We start from the raw sequence: 20,772 nt of genomic DNA on the forward strand, positions 1-20,772 counted from the left end.
CGGGAGGTCTGAGCGTCAGACGTTAGAGGTAGATGGTTCCAGCTGCTGACAGACTGAGGGGCAGGGATGAGGTGGAGGAGAAAGTTCCTGGAGATGAGGAGGTCAAGGGCTTGAGGGTGCGGGGAGCTGCTGGCTCATCTGTAAAGATAATGAAGTCATTATAAACATATGTGTAGAGGTCTCTAGGTGTAGGTATGTTTTCATTTATTTTGAAGATATATCTAGGAATGGAATTGTTAGGCCACATGTTAATTGTGTGAGGGACTATCAGACTGTTTTCCAAAGAAGCTATTCCACCTGACATTCCCACCAGCAGTGTGTGGGGGTTCCAGTTTCTCCTCATCCTCGTCAACACTTACATCTGCCAGTAGATTTAAGTCATCCCAGTGGGAGTGAGTGCTATCTCATCGTGTTTTTTTTTTAAAGAATTTGCTTACTTATTTTTAGAGAGTGGGGAAAGGACGGAGGAAGGGATGGAAAGAAACATCGATTGATTGCCTCTTGCATGCTGGCCACCCAGGCATGTGCCCCAATGGGGAATTGAACCAGCGACCTTTTGGTTCACGGGCCAGTGCTCAATCCCCTGAACCATACCAGCCAGGGCTCACTATGGTTTTTATTTGCATTTCCTTGATGGATGATGATGCTGAGCATCTTTTTGTGTACTTATAAGCCATTTCATTTTGGGAGATATTTCCCTGGAGATGTCTATTCTGATCCTTTGCCCATTTTTAATTGGGTTATTTATCATTTTTTAAAAATTGTTTGTTTGTTTGTTTGTTTGTTTTCAGAGAGAGGGGAAGGGAGGGAGAAAGAGAGGGAAAGAAACATCAGTGTAAGAGAGAAACATCCATAGGTTTCCTCTCACGTGCCCCCACCTGGGGACCTGGCCCACAGTTGAGGCATGTGCCCTGACTGGGCATTAAACCAGCAACATTTTGGTTCACAGGCTGGTACTCAGTTCACTGGGCCGCACCAGCCAGGGTGGGTTATTTATCGTTTTATTGTTGAATAAAGTAAAGTCAGGATTTTGAACGCAGGAAGTCTGTCCCTGCAACCTGTAGGCTCAATTGTCATGCTCCTCTGCTCCTTACTATGCATCATGGTTACAAACGGGCACAAGTTTTGTTTTATTACTACTTACTCTGTGTAAGAAGCTGGGTAAAAAGCCATTTAAAGGCTAGAAAACAGTTTCTTTTAGAGTTAAAAGCTGTCTTAGTTTGGGAAAATATGCTTATAGCACCTTCGGGAAGGAAGGAGAAGATGAGACAGCTGGATAATTGGACATAGCTAAATTTAGACATAGCTCAATTGCCTCATATGAGAACAATAAAGGAATTTGTGGAGTTCAGGTGAACAACCAGAAATGATAGAAGACTTTTAAGAACAGAGTCAACAAAGCGTCATGTTGTGTACTTTGTTTTTTCCCTTTTTATTAAATTCACTGGGTTGACACTGGTTTCAAAGTTACGCAGGTCTCAGGCGCACGGTTCTGCAGCCATCATCTGCACACCGCGTCGTGTGCTGACACCCCAAATCAAGCCTTTGTCTGTTATACATTGCAAATATCTTACAACTTTATTTGTTGGTTAGACCTCATTAAAACTAAAAAAAAAAATGAAAGAGTTAAGAAAAATGTCAGACACTAGAGAGTTTGTAGATAAAAGTCGCTGGTGGAAAATGTTCAGTGACAGGGTGACTAATGTACGTCAAGAACAGTACTATTTAAAGTTTAATATTGCCATTTATGTTGCTAAACTGTAAACCCTCTTCATCTTCCTAAACCTTTTTGGGAAGTCTATTATACAGACAATGTAAGCCCCAGGAATTCACAGAAATCTGGTATTTTAAGAGGAGCAGAGCGAGCAAGGGAGGAAAGGAGAGGTTTATAGTTCTCCTCCTACTAATTTGTAAGAGGCTACTTTCGGGAGTAACCAGGTCAGGGATGACCCAGGTGGCCAGTGGATTATGATCCCACTGGAATTCAGACCAAAGGTCAAAGCATGGAGCAGCTTTCCAGCTTTCCAGCACGCCCTCCTCTCCAAAGGTGCTGTTGTCACCTTCTGACCTGTGAAGAGCACCTCCCAATTCTGCTGTAAGTGATAAGTGAGTGCTTCTTTCTTGGTGATCTTGGGTCCGTTCCTGCACTGGCTCCTCTGGTGTTTTCATCTCTGTTGCTCTGTTACATATACCTATTCTATCTCAGGTTGAACGTCCCTGAAAAATCAGGCATCAGATCAGTCCGTGATCCCTTTGGTGTCAGTTATAGTGGTGAAGTAGGTCGTAATGATGGCTTTGCTCATGCAGCAACACATATTTAAGAATGTCTCAATATGGATTTAAGAAATCCCCTTGTTTTGTGACATCACAATGAGTAATTTAACAAAAGTGAGCCATTGGCTGGTGTGGCTCAGTGGATTGAGTGCTGGCCTGTGAACCAAAGGGTCACTGGTTCGATTCCCAGTCAGGCACACGCCCAGGTTGCAGGTCAGGTCCCCACTGAGGGGTATGTGAGAGGCAACCATCCATTGATATTTCTCTCCCTCTTTTTCTCTCTCTCTTCCCTTCTCTCTAAAATTAAGTAAATAAAATCTTTTTTAAAAATGAACAAGTTGTTTCAAAGTTATCTGGTTCTTTCTGCTAAAAACTTTAATTTCCAATATGCCATAGGTTATGAATTCACAAGGTACCAAAGGGTACAGTCAGTGAAAAGCCTCCTACTCCTGTCTCCGTTCTTCTGGAAAAAGCCATTGTTACCGCTTTCTTGTTACCTTGTTCCTTGTAATCTTGTTGTACACATATGTCCATCTATTCCCTCTCTATTTTTTTTTAACAAACGGTAGCATATTATAAACTCTGTTCTGCTTTTTGCTTTTTCACCTAATACGCAGGTGGCAAACACAAGGCTTGCAGGCCCAATCCAGCCCTCCACCTTGTTTATCCAGCCCAGCACCTTGTTTCTACCCAGCGGCAGCGCCAAGCTCCTTGCTCCGAGTTGAGGAGGAGTGACATCTATACGGTCCTAAAATTACATTCTCCCCTTTGAAGGCAACCTTGAGGCTGATATGGCCCCTGGTGAAAATGAGTTTGACACCCCTGATATGTCTCAAAGATTCTTCTGTATCAGCATGTTTAAAGAGTACTATTTTTCCCAGTTGTATGGAAATCATTTTATGGCTGTAGAATTGATGGGCATTTGGAAGGTTTCCAGACTTTTGCTGTTACACACAATGGTGCAGCAACGACCTTGTGAACACATGGAAGTGGAATGTTCAGGTCAAGGAGGACATGCGTGGCTCAGTCAGGTGTCACCACGCCTCTCTCTCAAGCCTGTAACAATCAGCTCTCCCACTGGCAGTGCATCACTGTTTCTTCACGCTCTTGTCAATGGCCTGTGTGATAGTCTTTTTGACTTTCGCTAATCTGGTAACTGATTTTAAATTGCATCCTTCTTATTCCAAGGTAGGTTGAAGAGCCACTTATATTTCTTTTTCTGTAAGCTGTTATTTCGACTTACAGAAAATTGGGTTGTTTATTCTTTTTCTTAGCTATTTGTAACAGTTCTTTATATACTAAATAAACTCTTGTCTACAATACATATTGTGAGTATTCTTCTACCCCATTCCAGTTTCTCTCTCATTTTGCCTTGGGTATGGTGGTTTTTTTTTCATGAAGATTTTATTTTTTTTTCAATTTCTGGGTTTTCTATCTTATTAAAAAGGTCTTACCACTTTAAAACTGTTTTAAAGTTTGTCCAATAGGTCTTCTTAATTAAGTGGTTTTATTTTTTCATATTTATATCTTTGCTCTTTTTGAAATTTTGGTGTAAAGAGTAAGGTAAGAATCAAGTGCACTTTTCCTCAACTGAATAGCAAGGTATTATGGGGGCGGGGCTCCCCCAGCCACCACAGATGAGAATAAGTCTACCAAGACATGATCTGCTTTGGGAAGAAAGGTGGCCAATCTCTCAAAAGAGAAGGGCCAAGAGCCTTTTCCTCAATGGGCTTTTACTGGGTTCGTTTGCACAAGAATACAGGTAAAGTTCATTAATCATTGTCAGGCAGTAAGGATCAAACAATAGATAACGAAGAACTCTGAGGGCCTATTCTGAGTCAGGGTCTGTTAGCTAAAGAGCAATAAAACTTTTGAGGAGCAAACTCACTTCTTGCTTGGACCCATATCATTTAATTGAGACCATTCTAAACAAAGCAGTTTTCATAGGACTTTACATATTCTTTCTTAGGCCTGATTGCCCGGGGAACCTGCCCTTTCAAGCACTGGGCTGCACCACCCTCTGTCATTGTTTCAGGCTTAAGTCAGGCAGGGGAAGTAAGGCAGCCAAGCGATTAGGAGACTTCTTGCAGACAGGATGAGGACTCAGGCTTTGTCAAAGCTGAGGGGTGAGGGTCCATCACCCCCTTTTGCTGTAGTCCCCAAGTCCTTCCTTGGAGGCCTCCCACGTGATCATGCCTGTCTTAGATCATTTTCCTCTTTCGGGAATCTTATCTGTCATTGGCTAACTGCCCAAGCATTGGGGGCCAGTTATGGATGAAGTAAAAGGAGAAGAAGCAGCGCTCCTGCCAGGGAGACAAGACTTGTCTCCTTACTGGCTTATGGTCCAAGGTCACTCCCTCAGCCTTAGCCTTGGGGGGGAGGGGTTACAACTTCTGAAACCAGGCAGGGAGGTTCCCAACATATTATAATACTTTATTAAATAATTCATCCTCCTCCAGCACTGATTTGAAACAGCATTTTTTATTATATCTAAATCTCCATATGCATTGCGATTTATTTCTTGGTTTTCCATTCTGTTCTATTGATTTGTCTGACTGTTTGCCTGCCCATACCACACCATTTAAGTTATTATAGCTTTGTAATATAATTTAATATTTGGTAAGACTAATCAATCACCTGATGGTTGTTTTTTTAACAAACTATTTGTGTATTTACATAATTCTAGATGTCTTATATGCCTTTTATTATCTTCTCTACTATGTTGCTCTACCCTTCTCTACCCTGCATCCTGTTTGTTAGGGTTCTTTGCCTTGCAGACAAACTCAAGACAAATTAAGCATCATCTCCACAAATGCAGGGTATCTTGGGGAGCCCAGAAGACATTAGTACAAATGTACCCTTATTTGAGGTTATTAGATGTACTGTCACTTGCATGGTATAGCACTGTGCCAGTCCCAGTGGTTGACTGCAGCCCTGATTACATAGGGTAGGGAGGACTCTAAGCATAAAGCACCAGCATATCTTGTCCTTACACATAATCTATAAGGTGTGGCAGGGTCAGTGTCACCAGGTGGTAGGTGGAAAAGGATTCTGTCCAATCAGCAGGACTTTGTTGGCCCAGTGGACATCAGCTTCTAGGAGGCTTCAGCCACAAGATGTCAGCAGCTTTCTGGGACTTTGAGGTCTCTGCAACTGACATTGTAGGTCTCTGCAGGGGACGGGAGCCAGAGTAAGAGAAGGGGGAAAAGACAGGAGAGGCCCTGGGAATCAAGAGAGATTCTGTCTATAAATTACTGATTGTTCCTTGTTCTATTTATCAGATCCACAGGATTCCAAGGGAGTATTTGAAGTACTTGGCACAATGCCTGGTGCCAAGAAGTACGCAGTGAGTATAGATTAAATGGATGGATGGATTGATGAGACAGAGTGAATACTTGCATGCCACAGGAGTCATTATACGTGTCTTCCTGGAACTTCTGTTAGCTTCACAGGAAGGGGCAGAACTGGGGCATGATCACTGGGGTCCTGTCTCAATTCCTTGCCTGTTGTCCTGTCTAGGAGAGGAACACCAAGTGAGCAAGCGCTGTGAACATTACTTTCCACCTCCAGAGGGTTTGTGAGACTTCCTGCTAGCTTTTCCCCTTGTGTTTCCTCTCTTCTTTGAGAGCATTCAATTGAAACATCACCTTCATTCATTGTCTCCCCCTTTTCTACACCAAACCCTTGGGCAAAGCAAGTGGAATAGCAAGGGAGACAGGATTCAATGCAGCTAATTATGACAGCCAATCCTTACAAGTGTTTTTTGTGTGCTAGTCTCTGTCTCAAATTACCTACCTGTTTCATTACGTGTTTAATACTTAAAACAAGTAGGTATATATATTTTTGTCATGCTCTTTATAGAAGTAAGGAGACTGAGTTAACACAGAGGCTTAGTAGTTTGCCCAAGGTCGTGGAGCTTGTTAAGTAGATCAGTTGGGATTTGAACCAGGGAGTCCATGCACTGAAACACTGCACCTTTTCCTTGGCATTTACACGGGTGTGTTAACTTCATTGACGTATCACATAAAACACAGAAAAGTGCACAAATCAAGCGTATGACTCAGCACTCACCAGGGTTCCCAGCGTGTATCTTCCTGATCTCTACCCCTTCCCCACCAAGGGGAAAACCACTGTCCTGGCTTCTCTCACCATTTTTCGGGGGGTTTCTTCCTTGTCTTTCCATTTTGATCACATTTGCATTTCAAGTATCATGGGGTCTGTTGCTAAAGCTAAAAATGTTCTATCTTGCAGAAGTAGAGGTGGGGGGTGGTTGGAGAGAACGCATTCCCTAAACAAAAGAAATAATCAAGGATGGGAAAGTTAGGGGGCAATTGCTCCATTTTCCCTCATTCTCTTTGCTGGTCAGTGTGAGGTTCTACTCCTTCCTGTGTTGTCCTCCTCCAGGACTACATCTCCCAGCAGGCTGTGCTCTGACAGCTCTCGGATTTAAATAGGATTCTGGGCTACATTGAGAGCCAGGCTGTTGCTGAGAGCTCAAGAGGCGCTAGAAGTGGGAGAAGCCGCAAGAAGCAGCCAAGAGTTGGAGCCAGACTAGGAGCCGGAGCCAGAGTTAGAGCTGAAGCTGTTTTTGCTAAAGGAGCAGCAACTAAAGAAGTCGAAACGATGATGGTTATCTTGGGACTGCTCACCTCCTTCCTTTCCTTCCTGTACATGATGGCTCCATCCATCAGGTTTGTGTTAATTCAATAACTTCAGTAATTTTACAAAGTCCTAAATTGGAAGCCATGGAACTTTTAAGTAGATGAATTCTCGGCTGCTGAAAGAAGAGAAAGGGATAGAGGTCAAGGGAGAGAGAGTCGGGGCAGAAAAAGCAGAAAGGGAGGAGGGAATCATGGATACCACGAAGGAAAACAAGAAGGAAGCACCTGGGGCCGGGAGTGGAGGGGCTGATTTGCATTCTGGTGCTCCTGGAAGGCTGTGCGGATGCCTATTAAGTAGCTCGACAGATACCTTACGTGGAAGTCCTTGCTCTTTCACTCTGTTCCCTTGGGTTCCTCGGAAGGTCTTCCTTTCTTCATTGTTTCTAGTTAAGGTGTCCCTGCTGGGTTACCATAGGTGGTCATTGCTGAGGGACTCATTGTGAAGTACCAGGCATTTGGGGAAGGAAATAAAACTCTCTTCCCTCAACTAATGAAGGTTTTGGGATGGCTCTTTTGGTGTGGGGTTTCTGGAGGTGTCAAGGAAATGTGTGTTGTGAGTAGAGAATTTTTAAATTGCTGATGATAACAAAGGCTACACGGACCTATCAGGGACAGGGTGTTGCTCTAGGTCCTGGCATAGAAACCTGGGCTCACATTTGAATTTTGCTACCATTAACAAGTGGTCTGAACTTCCCTGAGCCTCAGTTTTCTCCACTGTAATGTAGGGATAATAAGAGAGAAGCTGAGAGGATTTAAATAAATTCCCTATGGAAAGTGCCTAGCCTAGTGCCTGGCAGTTGAATAATGCTCAGAAAATCATGCGTCCGCCTCCCATCCTCTTTTGGGGACCTCTCAAGTAAACTCTATGTAAACAGACACTCTCCCTACAGAAGTCTGAAAAAGGAGGTTTCCTCTCTGTGCTGATGGCTAGAATGGAGGCTCTAGTAGGATGGCAAAAAACCTCTGAAGAGGCTGGCTTTCTAGAACTGGAGAGGGAGCCCCGGAGCCACATCTGTCTGTGGGACCCCTTCATCCATCAGTTATTGACTGTTGCTGCTTTTTGAAAACCTAGTGCTCAGGACCACTGATTCCACTGATGCTCTTTGCACATTTTTTTTTTTAAAATGCAGGTTAGAGGAGGAAGCTGACCTCTGGGAACTTCTAGAGAGAAGAGCTTTGTTATCTTTGTTATCTAATAAGGAAGGTCTCCCTTGGCCCCGGCTCAAGAGCAATTACTCTGTCTGCCCGGATGACCCTTCGTAGCTCTTGGACGTATGACCTTCCAACCTTAGCTGAAGAGCAGGAGACCCCTGGCCCACTGGGAAGGTGTCCCCTGAAGGTCAGCTTCTTTAGGGCTCCTGGTGACAATGGGAAGAGATTCTTCTCTGAAGCTGGATGGATTTTATGTTTCTCAGTCTGGGACTGGGGAGGATGGCGCATGAATGCTTTTGTTTCCCTTGCCTGTAGGAAGTTCTTTGCTGGTGGGGTTTGTAAAACGGACGTGCAGCTTCCCGGGAAGGTGGTGGTGATCACCGGCGCCAACACAGGCATCGGCAAGGAGACGGCCAGAGAGCTCGCTCGCAGAGGCAAGTCCTTCCAGTTCCGTGCCCACGGGCAGCCCCTTCCCCCCGGGCTCTGCTCTGCCCTGCCCACATTTTCTTGTCTTTTTTCCTGGGCTTGGAGGCTCTGGCCAGGAATTCAAGGAGCCTGGGATTCAAGCCCATCTGTGACACCAACTCACTGTGAAGCCCTAAACCTTCCTTCCTCCCTGCCCCCTTCCTGTTATATGAAGTAAGAGAAGCAGTGATGTCCGTGTATAGTATTGGTCAAGTCCGTTACTCTAAAAGGAGATACTAAGCGACATTAAATATCTGAGTGTACAAACCAGGGCCCCCAGCCTGGAGTTGAGCTGACAGCCAGAAGAATGAGCAGTACTGCAGTGAGGGTCCCGAAGCGGCAATATAGCCACCCCCTGCTTCAGGGAGGGCTAGAGGGTGCTCTGCCTGCCAGTCCCAAGCTCTCTTACTACACACTCTTTTTCAGCTTAGGGCATGAACACGTTGCTCTTTTTTTTTTCTTTTTGTGGCCCCAGGAGCCCGAGTATACATTGCCTGCCGAGACGTACTGAAGGGGGAGTCTGCCGCCAGTGAAATCCGAGCTGACACAAAGAACTCCCAGGTGCTGGTGCGGAAACTGGACCTATCGGATACCAAATCCATCCGAGCCTTTGCTGAGGGCTTTCTGGCAGGTAAAGCCCTAGTGGGTAGCTAGAAAAGCGAGCAGCCGGGTGTGGGAAGGGTTGTTCCACCCTAGAGCATCTCTGACCCTTACGTCAGAACTCTCATGGGTTCCACTGGACAGGTTCCGCCACATGAACCAGCCAGGCAGGAAAGTGGCAAAGGGATGGCAGGTGGACAAGTTGGGCAGGATCCTTATCATCTCTGTTCCTCTGCAGCGGGAATGTCGGAGGGACCGACTCCCTGTCTGGGCCTGCACCTTGGCTTCAGGGTGTGGCCCCGATGCCACCCTCTTCTTTATCCTGAGAAGCAACCTTCTGTGGCCACAGGCACCAAATGAGGTTGTGTTGCTGCCAACATTTTTCTGAATCTTGGAAAATAACCAGCTTTTACCAATGACTATGAAATCCATGAGCAACAGGAGCAGTGTCCGTCTCGTTTTACATTGTATGCCCAGTGCCCAGCAGAGGGGGCCTGGCCCAGAGTCAGCATTCAGGACTTGTTTGCTGAAAGAAAGGATGAATGAATGAATGGTGTCCAGGAAGATAGCGGTAACTAAAGCTAGGTCCAAAGTCAAGATGTAAATATTCAGGTCTGTGAGCATCAGTTAGCAGATTCCTTGCAAACTATAGGGTCTCCCTGGTTGTGTTACAGAGGAAAAGCAGCTCCATATTCTGATCAACAACGCAGGAGTGATGATGTATCCATATTCCAAGACAGCGGATGGCTTTGAAACCCACCTGGGAGTCAACCACCTGGGTAAGCATCTGAGTGGCTGAGCAGGGAGGCTGACCCCACCTTGCTCTCTGTAGCTATAATGATGGTCTTACACCAGTGCTGAGGATCTCCAGTGGTCCTATTAGAGGCCAGGGTTCCACACTGGACAATTGGGTTTTTTTTGTTTACTATCCCTCTCCTGAGCTGTCCAAAAAAGTGAGATCCTTCTATCCACGCCATTAAGAAGTTACCAGAGGGAAAAGGGAGTGGGGGGCAGTACAAGAGGGTTTAAGGGGGATACATGGTGATGGAAGGAGACTTGACTTGGGGTGGTGAATATATAACACAGTGTACAGATGATGTATCATAGAATTTTAACCTGAATCCTATAAGATTTTATCAACCAATGTCACCCCAATAAATTTAATAAAGGAGTAAAAGAAAGAAAAAAATAGAAATCCCAAACTTTGGAGACACCAGGAAGAAAAATGCCATTCTTGGATGGAGCTGTGGTAGCACAGGCTTGCCAAGCAGGGCCAGGCATGGGGGCTGCAGGAATCTGTGTTTTGCTGCAAGGGGTGGGGGGTGGGGGTCACATCTACAACCGAGAGCTAAGAAAACCAAGAGTTGGTTGATGGAGGAGGCAAACCTTGAGGACTTGAGGTATGAGACAGGCTGGGTTCAAAGTTCAAGGTGATGGCTCTAAGGGAGGAGGAGATCATGGAACATATCCTCTGATCCTAGACAAATGTTATTTTCCCTGATTGTGCCACTCTTCCCTCTGTGCACAGGTAAGCCTGGACCCACAGTTGTGCGATCATGGCCATAGCGGGGTTGGAAGCCAGCAGGTAGCATCTTTTCTCTGACTGGGGCAAGGGCAGAGGTTCAAACAAGGACGGGTTAAGTCTATATGGCCTTACTGCTCGTCTAGCTCTGGCCCTTGCCTTAAGGAATCCACTAACTCAGACTGCTTGACCATTAGCACTGAGTTACATACAAATTTGTTCATGCCCAGAAGATAGTGAGCTAATGCCAATGTCCTGTCGTTAGCACCCACTCCCTGAGCCGGGGCAGCCCCTCTACTCTTCGGTCTTCCCCACTGGCTCTCCCTGCAGGCCACTTCCTTCTCACCCACTTGCTCCTGGAGCGGCTGAAGGAGTCTGCTCCTGCACGGGTGGTGAACCTCTCGTCGCTGGCCCATATCGCTGGCAAGATTCGCTTCCACGACCTCCAGGGTGAGAAGCGCTACAGCCGGGGTTTTGCTTACTGCCACAGCAAGCTGGCCAATGTGCTTTTCACGCGTGAGCTGGCCAAGAGGCTCCAAGGTAAGTCCGGGGAAAGGGCCAGGGTTTGGATAGCAAAAGCAGGGCCTTCAGTCCAGATTAGCGGTTCACAGAAATTTCTGGAGTCAGGATGTCAAGCACGCACATTACAGTGGTAGCTCTATGCACCGAGGAGAATGAGGTTTAAAGAGAACAAAAACAGAATTCTTGCCCTTGGGAAGCTTAAAATTGAATAAAGTTTAGGAACCTATAAAGTTACCTTACATGTATGTCAACTCATATATTATCTCATTTTATTTTTCACAAACAACCACTTGCAACAGGCAGAGCAGCTATTATTATTATATGGGTCCAAACCGAGGTCCAAAGAAGTGGCCAGTCCAAATCTATACGGCAAGTGAAGGAGGCAGGGCTGGAGTGTGGGCACTCTGCTTTAAACCCTGGGTGCTTACTTCTGACGCCGTTTGCTGAGGCTCACACGGGGAACTGAGCAACAGAGGTGCCACTGCTGGGAGCCAGGGAGCCAGGGCTGGATGTCAGGCCCCTGGGTCTGAGTTCTTGCTCTATCACATACTAGCCATGTGTGTATATGGATATATATATATGAGAATGTGTGTGTGTGTGTGTGTGTGTGTGGTCCCTTTAACCTTCCCTGGCCTCACCTTCTCAACTCTAAAATGAAGTGACGCCTCTCTAAGTCCTATGATTCTGTGATTTCCTGGAGTTTTCCTTGAGCTACCGCCTTTGACGTCTGCAAATCATGGGGACCGTTTGCTACGCTGAATAAGGCAGAATTCGGGAACAATGGTATTTACTATGAGAATGCAGAAGGTAGAAGACTGGGGTAGTCATTAAAAAGTAATAATGATGACAATAATAATTGAGAGTTTTGTGTTTGCCCTGTACTATACGTGGCTTAACTCATTTAAGACAACATTCCTGTGAGGCAGGTGCTACTGTGGCCTCTGGCCTACAAAGAGAGAGAGAGATTAAGAAACTTGACCAAGCGAGTGTCCTAGCTGAGCCAGGATTCAAATCCAAACAGTCTAGCTCTGGAGTCCATGCTATTTACATCAGAGTTCAGACCTTGACCCTGAAACCTGCCAGGCAATGGCCTTGGGCAATTTGCTTAACCTGTCTGTGATGAACCTCAGTTTATTCAGCTATGCATGGGCATCTTAACGTAACCTACCTCACAAGCCTCTTTGAGAATCAAAAGAGATAATGCAGGTAAAGCATATAGTAGGCCCTTTACATAATAAGTAGTAAAAATAGTAGAGGCACTAGGGGTGTCTTGGGGAGTGTTAATCCCTATCATCTCCATCAACACCCCTCAGTCTACACCTCATAAAGGGTGCTTGCCCCGCAAATGCAGCTCCAAACACTAGCTTTCCTCCATCCAGCCAGATTGCTGCCCTTGAGCCCTTCCTATAGAAATTCCCAAGATGTCACTGTCAATAATTGATGCTACTATTGCTACTAGTAATAGTAACAGTAGTGCAGCTAGTACATGTTGTTTTTATTACCAATATTGAAGCCACAGAGAACGGTGACATTGACATAGAAGGAACTTCAACCAAGCATTCCTTTTAGAGCACAGAAGGCTGAAAAAGCTATAGATCTTTCTGGAAGAGATTAATTAATTACTAGTCAGATTGTACCTGGCTAGGAGTGGGGTTCTGTTCCCTGGATCCCTTCTTTGCACGTGTGAATTTTGCAACAAGAGGTGAGCTGTTTCTGGGGGCTTGGAGTGTGCGCTTGGGCTAACTGTGCTCTCTTGGCCCTAGGCACAGGGGTCACCACCTACTCAGTGCACCCAGGCATCGTCCGCTCAGAGCTGGTCCGGCACTCCTTCCTGCTGTGCCTGCTCTGGCGGCTCTTCTCACCCTTTGTCAAGTCGGCACGGGAGGGCGCACAGACCAGCCTGCACTGCGCCCTGGCTGAGGGCCTGGAGCCCCTGAGCGGCAAGTACTTCAGGTGCGTGGGGTCAGGGCAGGTTCTCTCCCCAGCCTGCGTGCGGAGTGAGACCCAGCACTCCCTGGGCTTTGCGCCCCAGGCGGCCAAGTTTGTACCTCATAGCAGAATCCAGGTTCGAGCTGGGTCTGCAAACCAAAGGCTGTTACTTTTCCCAGGGAACTTACATTAGAAGCTTGGCAAGAATTGCTTTGGTGGCAATATTGTGTACCTGTGTGCCAAGTTTCCAGGAAAGATTTATAGCTTTCTGAGAGCTGTTAGAGAAGACTGTCTCTATTGATTGTGCCTTGGAAAGGACATTAGCAGACTCTCTGGGTCCTTTTTCTTCTTGTTGAAGCTTTTGGCTGACTTTTGTCATGTGTTCTTCAATACCACTTAGCACAAAGCACCAGGGCAAGGCCACTGTCCCCGTGCTGCCAAGACCGGTGCTATCTGTTGGAATGCAGAAATAGACTTTCAGTGTTGAGTCTTACCAACTCAGTTTGGGAATAGAGGGAAGCCTGGGATTAAAACTCCTTCCTTTTCCGTGACTTGATTCAGCCCAGTCTGCTTTCTCTTCTCGCTTCGTTCAAGGCTGCTCTGCGGTGCACCATACGTAAGTGAAGCACAGGAAATAACCTCAGTGTCCGACACTGGGGGTGGATAAATAATAGCTAATGTCGTCTGAGCTCTTACAAAGTGGTGGGCACTCTTCTAAGTGTCTTGCATGTATTAATTCATATAATTATCACAGCTCTATGAGGTAGATAATATCATTACCCCCCATTTTATAGGTGAAGAAACCAAGGCATAGAGTAATTAACTTGCTCAAGGGCATACAGCTTGTAAGTGGTAGACCCTGGTTTTAGACCGAGGTAGTCTGGCTCTAGAGCTGCGCTCTTCCGCGTGGCTGCCTCTCGCTGCACGTGGCTACTGAGCACGTGAGACGTGGCTCGTCCAGACTGAGGTGTACTCTGTGTGTAAAATGGGCACCGGATTATGAGAATAGAAATGTCAAATATTTAATAATTTATATGGTGATCACATGCTGATTTGGGTACATTGGGTTAAATAAAACATATTACTAAAATTAATTCCACCTATTTTTTACTTTTTAAAATACACTTTAAAAAAAGATTTTATTTATTTATTTTTAGAGAGGGGAAGGAAGGGAGAAAGAGAGGGATAGAGACACCAACGTGTGGCTGCCTCTCACATGCTCCCTACTGGGGACCTGGCCAGCAACCCAGGCATGTGCCCTGACTGGGAATCGAACCAGTGACCCTTTGGTTCACAGGACAGCACTCGATTCCCTAAGCCACATCAACCAGGGCTACTTTTTAAAATACACTTAAAATTTTTTTATTAGAAAATTTAAAATTTAAAATCTGTGGCTCACATGTGTGGTTCACATCACACTTCTATTAGACAATGCTACTCTAGAGCTAAATTTGATGTCACTGCCCTACATACATGATAAAATATTCTTCATTGTTCTCACTAAGTGAAATATTTCCAAATAACTCTTAGTGAGAAAATGTTGGTGCTATAACATCATGAGAAAAACTGCCATACAGAACTGTGTCATTATCATCGTAAATACAGTCACCCAGTCTGTCAGCAAATGCAGCAAACCGCAGCCGTGGTTACTCCGAAGGAGTCTGAGGGGGAGTCCGAGGGAGTGTGAGGGAGGGGTGTCACTTTTTACTCCAGGTATTTCCTTATTATTTAAAAAAATTTAAAGATCACATATTTATTTATTATGTGTACAATTAGTAGAAATACCTATGACTTTGTCACCAATGAAAGTGTAGTATTTTCACGTCGCATTGCAGTTACTGTAGATTTCTTAAAATGTCATTTCTGCTCGCCACTATTTCGAAATCCAGCATTTATTAGGCCCAGGGCTGGCTCTTGTTAACAACGGAGCCCATGTATTACTATGTCATGGATTCATTATAATATCTAAAAAGTGCATTTCAATACATTTAGTTTCTTTTCATCTGATATGTTTTATACATCTGGAAACATATTCTGAGAAAGGCCACATGCTTTTCCAGACGGTCTGTTTCCACTCCTGGATATTTATACTCTCTCTCTGCCCTCCAGTGACTGCAAGAGGGCCTGGGTGTCTCCAAGGGCCCGAAACAACAAGACGGCTGAGCGCCTGTGGGACGTCAGCTGTGAGCTCCTAGGAATCCAGTGGAAGTAGAGCTGGCTGAAGAGCCACAGCTGTATCAGGTCTCGTCTGCGCCACAATGAAAGGGGACCCAGGAGAAGGCCAACCCTGAGGGCTTGTCCTCCCGGCTGGCTGCTGTTGCGAATCCTGTCCTCCTCCGATTCTCCTGACCCTCCTGGAGACCTTTGCACACCACCGTCTCATGGGGCTGGCTCGTGGCATGAGATGTCCACACCCACAGAGCATTTTCTCCAAGACTCGCAGAGCCGGCCGGCCGCAGTCTTGGGGCAGGAGGAGTGGGCAGATGTCAGGCTGAGCGTGGGGACGGAGAGAAGAGCCTGGCTCTTCTTGGGTCGGTTTCCTCACACCAGAAACGCCAGCCAGCGTGCTCAGCAGAGGTGACAGGAACATCAGCATTATGTATTTCTAGGGACTATAGACTCAAATTCCCTGACTGATCTCTTTCTTCTTTGAAATACTAGTCACATCTCTGGAGCCTGGACCAACTCAGGAAAATCTTAGCTTAACCGTGGCCAGCTTTGGTTCCTTTCTCTGAGCACCTTGGGGCCACTGGGTGAAACTGGACATTCCCAGTTTATTTTTTCACTTTTTTAAACATTGAAATTTTTTTCTAGTTTTATTGAGATATCATTGACATATACCAGTGCGTAAGTATGGACCTTCCCACTTTCAACCATGCAGACGGCTTCCTTCCCTAAAGCATTCCCTTTACCTCGGTGTGCAGAGGAAGCAGACAGACTGCACACCTCATCGGCTCTCTTACTTTCTCAGGGTAGCAGGAGAGCGATGGGACAGAGTGAGGAAGCCAGCCGTCTCGTTCAGTGAGGAGCATCTCACCCTACGCACCACCCACAACCTTTTTATAATATCGCATCTTATGATGCATTATTGAGATGGTGTAAAATAAGATGTTTTGGTTGGGTATTTCCTCAAGTTTCCTCCAGCTCTCACATTTTATTATCTAAGACGTGACAGAAGTGACTTCAGTGACACAAAGGCTGAGCTTCACTGTAGATCAAGGCCAGAGGGAATAGGGGATGTCACTTAGGATGCAGAAACACCAAGCCCTGATAAACTCTCCACCTGAAATTTCTCTTTTCTGGCCTCCCTGCTCTCCTGTGCTGTGGCTCGGGTGACCTGCTCCTTGCCTCAGGTGCGAAAGGTCACCGAGAAGAGGCAGGGAGATGTGTCTAGTCTGTCAGCCAATTAACCAAAGGGGTCATGTTACTGGTTCCTGTTCTAAAGCATCCAAAGGGCATCTGGTGACAAAATGTCCTTTTCTTCCTTAGCAAGTCGACTTTTTTAAACAATCTTTTTATTATGGGAATTTTCAAATAGACAAAAGTAGAGCAATAGTATCGCAAATCTCCCTGTTGTCCAGCTTCAACACTGACATCCTGTCAACCTTGTTTCATCTGTATTTCCCCCATGACATTTTTTAGGGGGTGCAGTGGGATATCCAGATACCACGCATTCACCAGTGAATACTTTAATGTGCGTCTAAATAAGGACACGACAAGCTCAGTGATCAGAAGTAACCACACAGGGTGGCCTGATCACAGAGTCCTACCTGGGAGGGTCACAGCAGGTAGTCACATCCCAAGTCTACAGCTTCCTCAGCAAGGGCCAATCTTTACCTTCCGTGAGCTCTGCCCATTGTTCTTGTGCATCTAGAATAACGTATCTTTGAAGTGTCAGAGTAATTTTCTGTCCTAGACTCCCCGTGGGCACAACCACCAGCACCAGAGCACAAGACCACAGAATCCCTGTTATCTTGTTCCCTGCATCCTGTTTCTATGTGCTGTGAAGGTTAATTATTAACTATCCTCTATCCACCAATGTGTTTCTGAGTTGCCTTTTATCCATGTTTTCTCCTACCTCTGTAATCCACCACCAATGGATTTCACGTAACCCCCTTATGTCTCCTCCTTTGATTCAAATGTATAAAATAAGCCACAAAATTGCCATTCTCCAGAGCATTTTTCAACCTGTTGAGATTTTGTTTCCCATAATATTTCATCAGTTTGGCTGAAATAAACTCATAAAAATTCTCTATAGGCTCAGACATTTCTTACGTTGACACGTAGCTGCTAAGCAACATTAGAATTCCTGAGTATCATTTAATACTTGGAGTTCAAGTTTCCCTGGTTATCTCACAAAAATCTTTCTACTGCTGGTTTGCTCAAGTCAGGGAAAGAGAAGTGGTTCTCCTGAAAAAAGTGGAGGCACAAACCTCCTCGTGCCCCGTTGGCCTGAATAAATACTGATTCCCTCGTAAACAAATCACTATGGCCAAGGACGGGCTATGTTAATCAGCTTAAACCAATCACTTCCCACACCCGAAGCTGGGGTCCGTCCCACCTACCCCACCCAGTGGGGAATGTAAAGCACTTGGGTTAATTAGGATTAGCTGTCCCCACAGGAACCACCTGGGGTAGGTACTGTTGTTATCCTCATTTTACTGACCGGCCTAGTTCACCATACAGCGGGCCCAGGTTGTCGGACTCTGGCACCCGCCTGCTTAACAGCCATGCTCTACGGCAGGGGTGTCAAACTCATTTCCACCAGGGGCCACATCAGCCTCGTGGTTGCCATCAAAGAGCCAAAATAATTTTAGGACTCTATAAATGTAACTACTCCTTAACTGCTAAGGAGTTGAAATTACATTTGGCCTTTTGAAGGCAACCTCAAGGCTGATGTGGCCCCCGGTTAAAATGAGTGTGACACCCTGCTGTATGGCTTCCCATGGTGGGAGAAACAACTAATTCCCACACGGAAAATTCTGGCAACATGAATGAGCAAAGGGGTGGGGGTAAGGGGGAATACTGGGAAAGCAATCAATATACGTTCACTCCTGAGACCTGTTGCCTCACAGGTTGTTGGGCCCATTGCAACACCTGGTGAGAGAGGGAAGAAGAGGAAGGGTGGGGGGAAAGGAGAAGGCCATGCAAGGGTGGAAGACGGGGCTGGTGGAGAGCGGGCACTGCACCGATGACCCCACGTCTCCTCTGGGCTGGAGGAATAAGCAGACACCAACGCCCAGGACCGTGAGGGCTGCTGTCTGTGCGGCAAGGACAGCAAGCTGACCATGAGTGCGGGAGCAAAGGCTCTGTAAACACTGAGGCACGAGGCGTGGGCTTGGGTGGGGGTGTTATGCTTGTTGGAGAGGCTGGCTGTAGGTGGAAGAAACAAAGCCACACGCGGGCTGCAAGGAATTGGCTCCAGCGGCCACATCGAGGCAATAGGCTGGCATTGGTATTCTAGCAAAGGCGAAGCATGGAGGAATCCAGCTCTCTGACTCCTACATGCCCAGACTGGTGCTGGAGGAAATCACACCCCCGGCAGACCCGAGCCACCATCCATCACTGGCCATCAATGCCAGCTGGGCTTTCAGGTGTGCCTCATTGCCTGTTTGCCCACGGCCCAGGATGGATCCAGGAAGTGTATATAATTTGTGGGACCATCTTTCAGAAGAGAATACAAAATTACAGATACAAAGTTAGGTGCAAAAGTGGATGTTAATCTAGAAAGAGGAAAAAAAACATGAGTAACTGGAGTGGAAATTTAAGGTCTTCTGAGGTCTCTAGGAATTTTACCAGCAATGCTCACAGAAAATGGCTTCTGAGGGCAACTTGGCTTCCCCTCCACAACTGGAATACAATTCCCAGCAACACACGGGAGCCCAGGTGAGCGTTCAAAGCTTCACAGTGAAACCGCCTCTCCGTGGTTCATGTCCTCTCCGTATTCTCACACCACTGAGTCCACTGTCTCCTCAAACCACTGACAGGTGAGTCTTCCTCTGACTTCGTACATAACATGAAAGCCATCAGCCGTAAGTTCCTTCCACCTTTCTGCTACCAAACCGGCAAACTTACCTGCATCCCACTCACGGTCTCTTCCTTTCCACCTTCTACATCAGAAGAGGTGTCATGCGATCCATTTTTAATCTTTGTATTGTGAATTTCTCTTACAGTTGTCTCCTAGTTTAATCAGAGAAAGAGTTTGTTTCTGATTGTCTCCTTTGTCTCTTTCCCGTTCCTGTCCTTGTACTACAAGGACGCACGGCAGAAGTGCCCATCTCAGTCTGGGGGAGGGGGAAGGGATCAGAGAAGACCTCCTGAACCGAGTGTCCTACGTGTGAGGAAGACCCCAAGGATGCGTCACCAGGCAGCAGGCTCAAAGGGGCAAAGAGTATGTCTCCTCGGGGAAACTGAAAGGAGGAGGCGGGATGGAAAGTAAGAAACGAGTCATTTGACTTTGAGAAGCTTACAGTTTAGAAAAAAGACTCAGGCAGATAACTTGAAAATACTTACTTTCTCAACTATTACTAATTCAGGTTATACTATAGTCCATAGTTTAATTAAACAAATCTTTATATACTGGAAAATAACACACAAATAATTTGTATGTAACACGAAGGTGAGCAAGAGACGAGCCTTGCCCTCAAGGAGCTTACGGTCTATCAGGTAATCAAATAACAAGCACAAACTGACTGTCCAGTGGGCGGAACAGGAGAGCTCTAAGTGACACAGAAGGGTTGAAGGAGTAAATTTTATGTCATGTATATTTTAACCATAAAAAATGGAATGGTCCAAGGATTCTGGTGTTTGTATCTGCTTAAGAAGACTTTTCATACCTCAGGATTATAGGGAAGTCTGTTTATTCTCCTAGAAGTACTATTTGTTCACATGGAGTAGTGGGAGGTACACTTTTTGGACAGATGCTTGAGGTGCACAGAGGCTTCTGTGGCAGTCAGGGGAGGAGGTGGCAAGGACCTGAAGTGAGGTGATCAGGATGAAGGACCAGGCTCTTCTGACTGGGAAGGTAGGAAGATAGGACATGGCTTTCAACTGGATATGAGCTTGATGCGTGGTAGGTCCTGGAATGTTTCTTGAAAAAGGAGGAGGAAGAAATAGTCAATACAGAGAAGCCCTGAGGTTTGTAACTTGGGCAGCATGCTCAGTAGTGATGATGACATTAATGAGTACTGATGTCCACCAAAGGAGGAAGATCAAGTTTATGGGTGTGTTACACTTGGATGCGCTACACTTTGGATGTGTTAATATTTTTAGGTGCGAGTCAGCCATGTGGGTGAGAGTTCCAAAAAGCTGTCAAAAAGCAAGTCTGATGTGGAGAAGAATTTAGGCAGAAACATCTGGTTTAGAACTCAAGATGACTGCTGAAACTATGCGGTTGTCTGGGAGAGTGTAGGAGTGTCAGGAGAGAATAGAGGGAGCCTTGAAGAATTTCAGCCTTCAAGTGGAATGCAGAGAAAGTATAGCCAGAGAAGCAAGTAATTAGTGGAGATGGCACTTGCAGTGGGCTTGAAGAGGGGTTCTGACAACAGAAGACTGGAGAGTGGGCAGAGCGGTGGTGAGGGAGGGGTTCCAAGTAGAAATAACGTGAAGAGACGCGGCAGGGCAGCGCTCCACCAACGATGCCACTCA

At 46.0% G+C, this 20,772-nt stretch overlaps 1 protein-coding gene across 1 annotated transcript; it reads left to right on the plus strand.

The window, feature by feature from the left end:
* Nucleotides 1–6,687: 6,687 nt before the first annotated feature.
* On the plus strand, nucleotides 6,688–17,378 carry RDH12 (retinol dehydrogenase 12). The gene is made up of 7 exons (XM_028507368.2): nucleotides 6,688–6,965; nucleotides 8,403–8,521; nucleotides 9,028–9,183; nucleotides 9,827–9,931; nucleotides 11,005–11,214; nucleotides 12,960–13,149; nucleotides 15,235–17,378. The coding sequence occupies exons 1-7, from the start codon at nucleotides 6,898–6,900 to the stop codon at nucleotides 15,335–15,337; spliced, it is 951 nt and encodes a 316-aa protein (XP_028363169.1). The 5' UTR covers nucleotides 6,688–6,897; the 3' UTR covers nucleotides 15,338–17,378.
* Nucleotides 17,379–20,772: the final 3,394 nt, after the last annotated feature.

The sequence above is a fragment of the Phyllostomus discolor genome, chromosome 1 (genome assembly GCF_004126475.2).
Source record: "Phyllostomus discolor isolate MPI-MPIP mPhyDis1 chromosome 1, mPhyDis1.pri.v3, whole genome shotgun sequence".
NCBI classification, from domain to species: Eukaryota; Metazoa; Chordata; class Mammalia; order Chiroptera; family Phyllostomidae; genus Phyllostomus; species Phyllostomus discolor.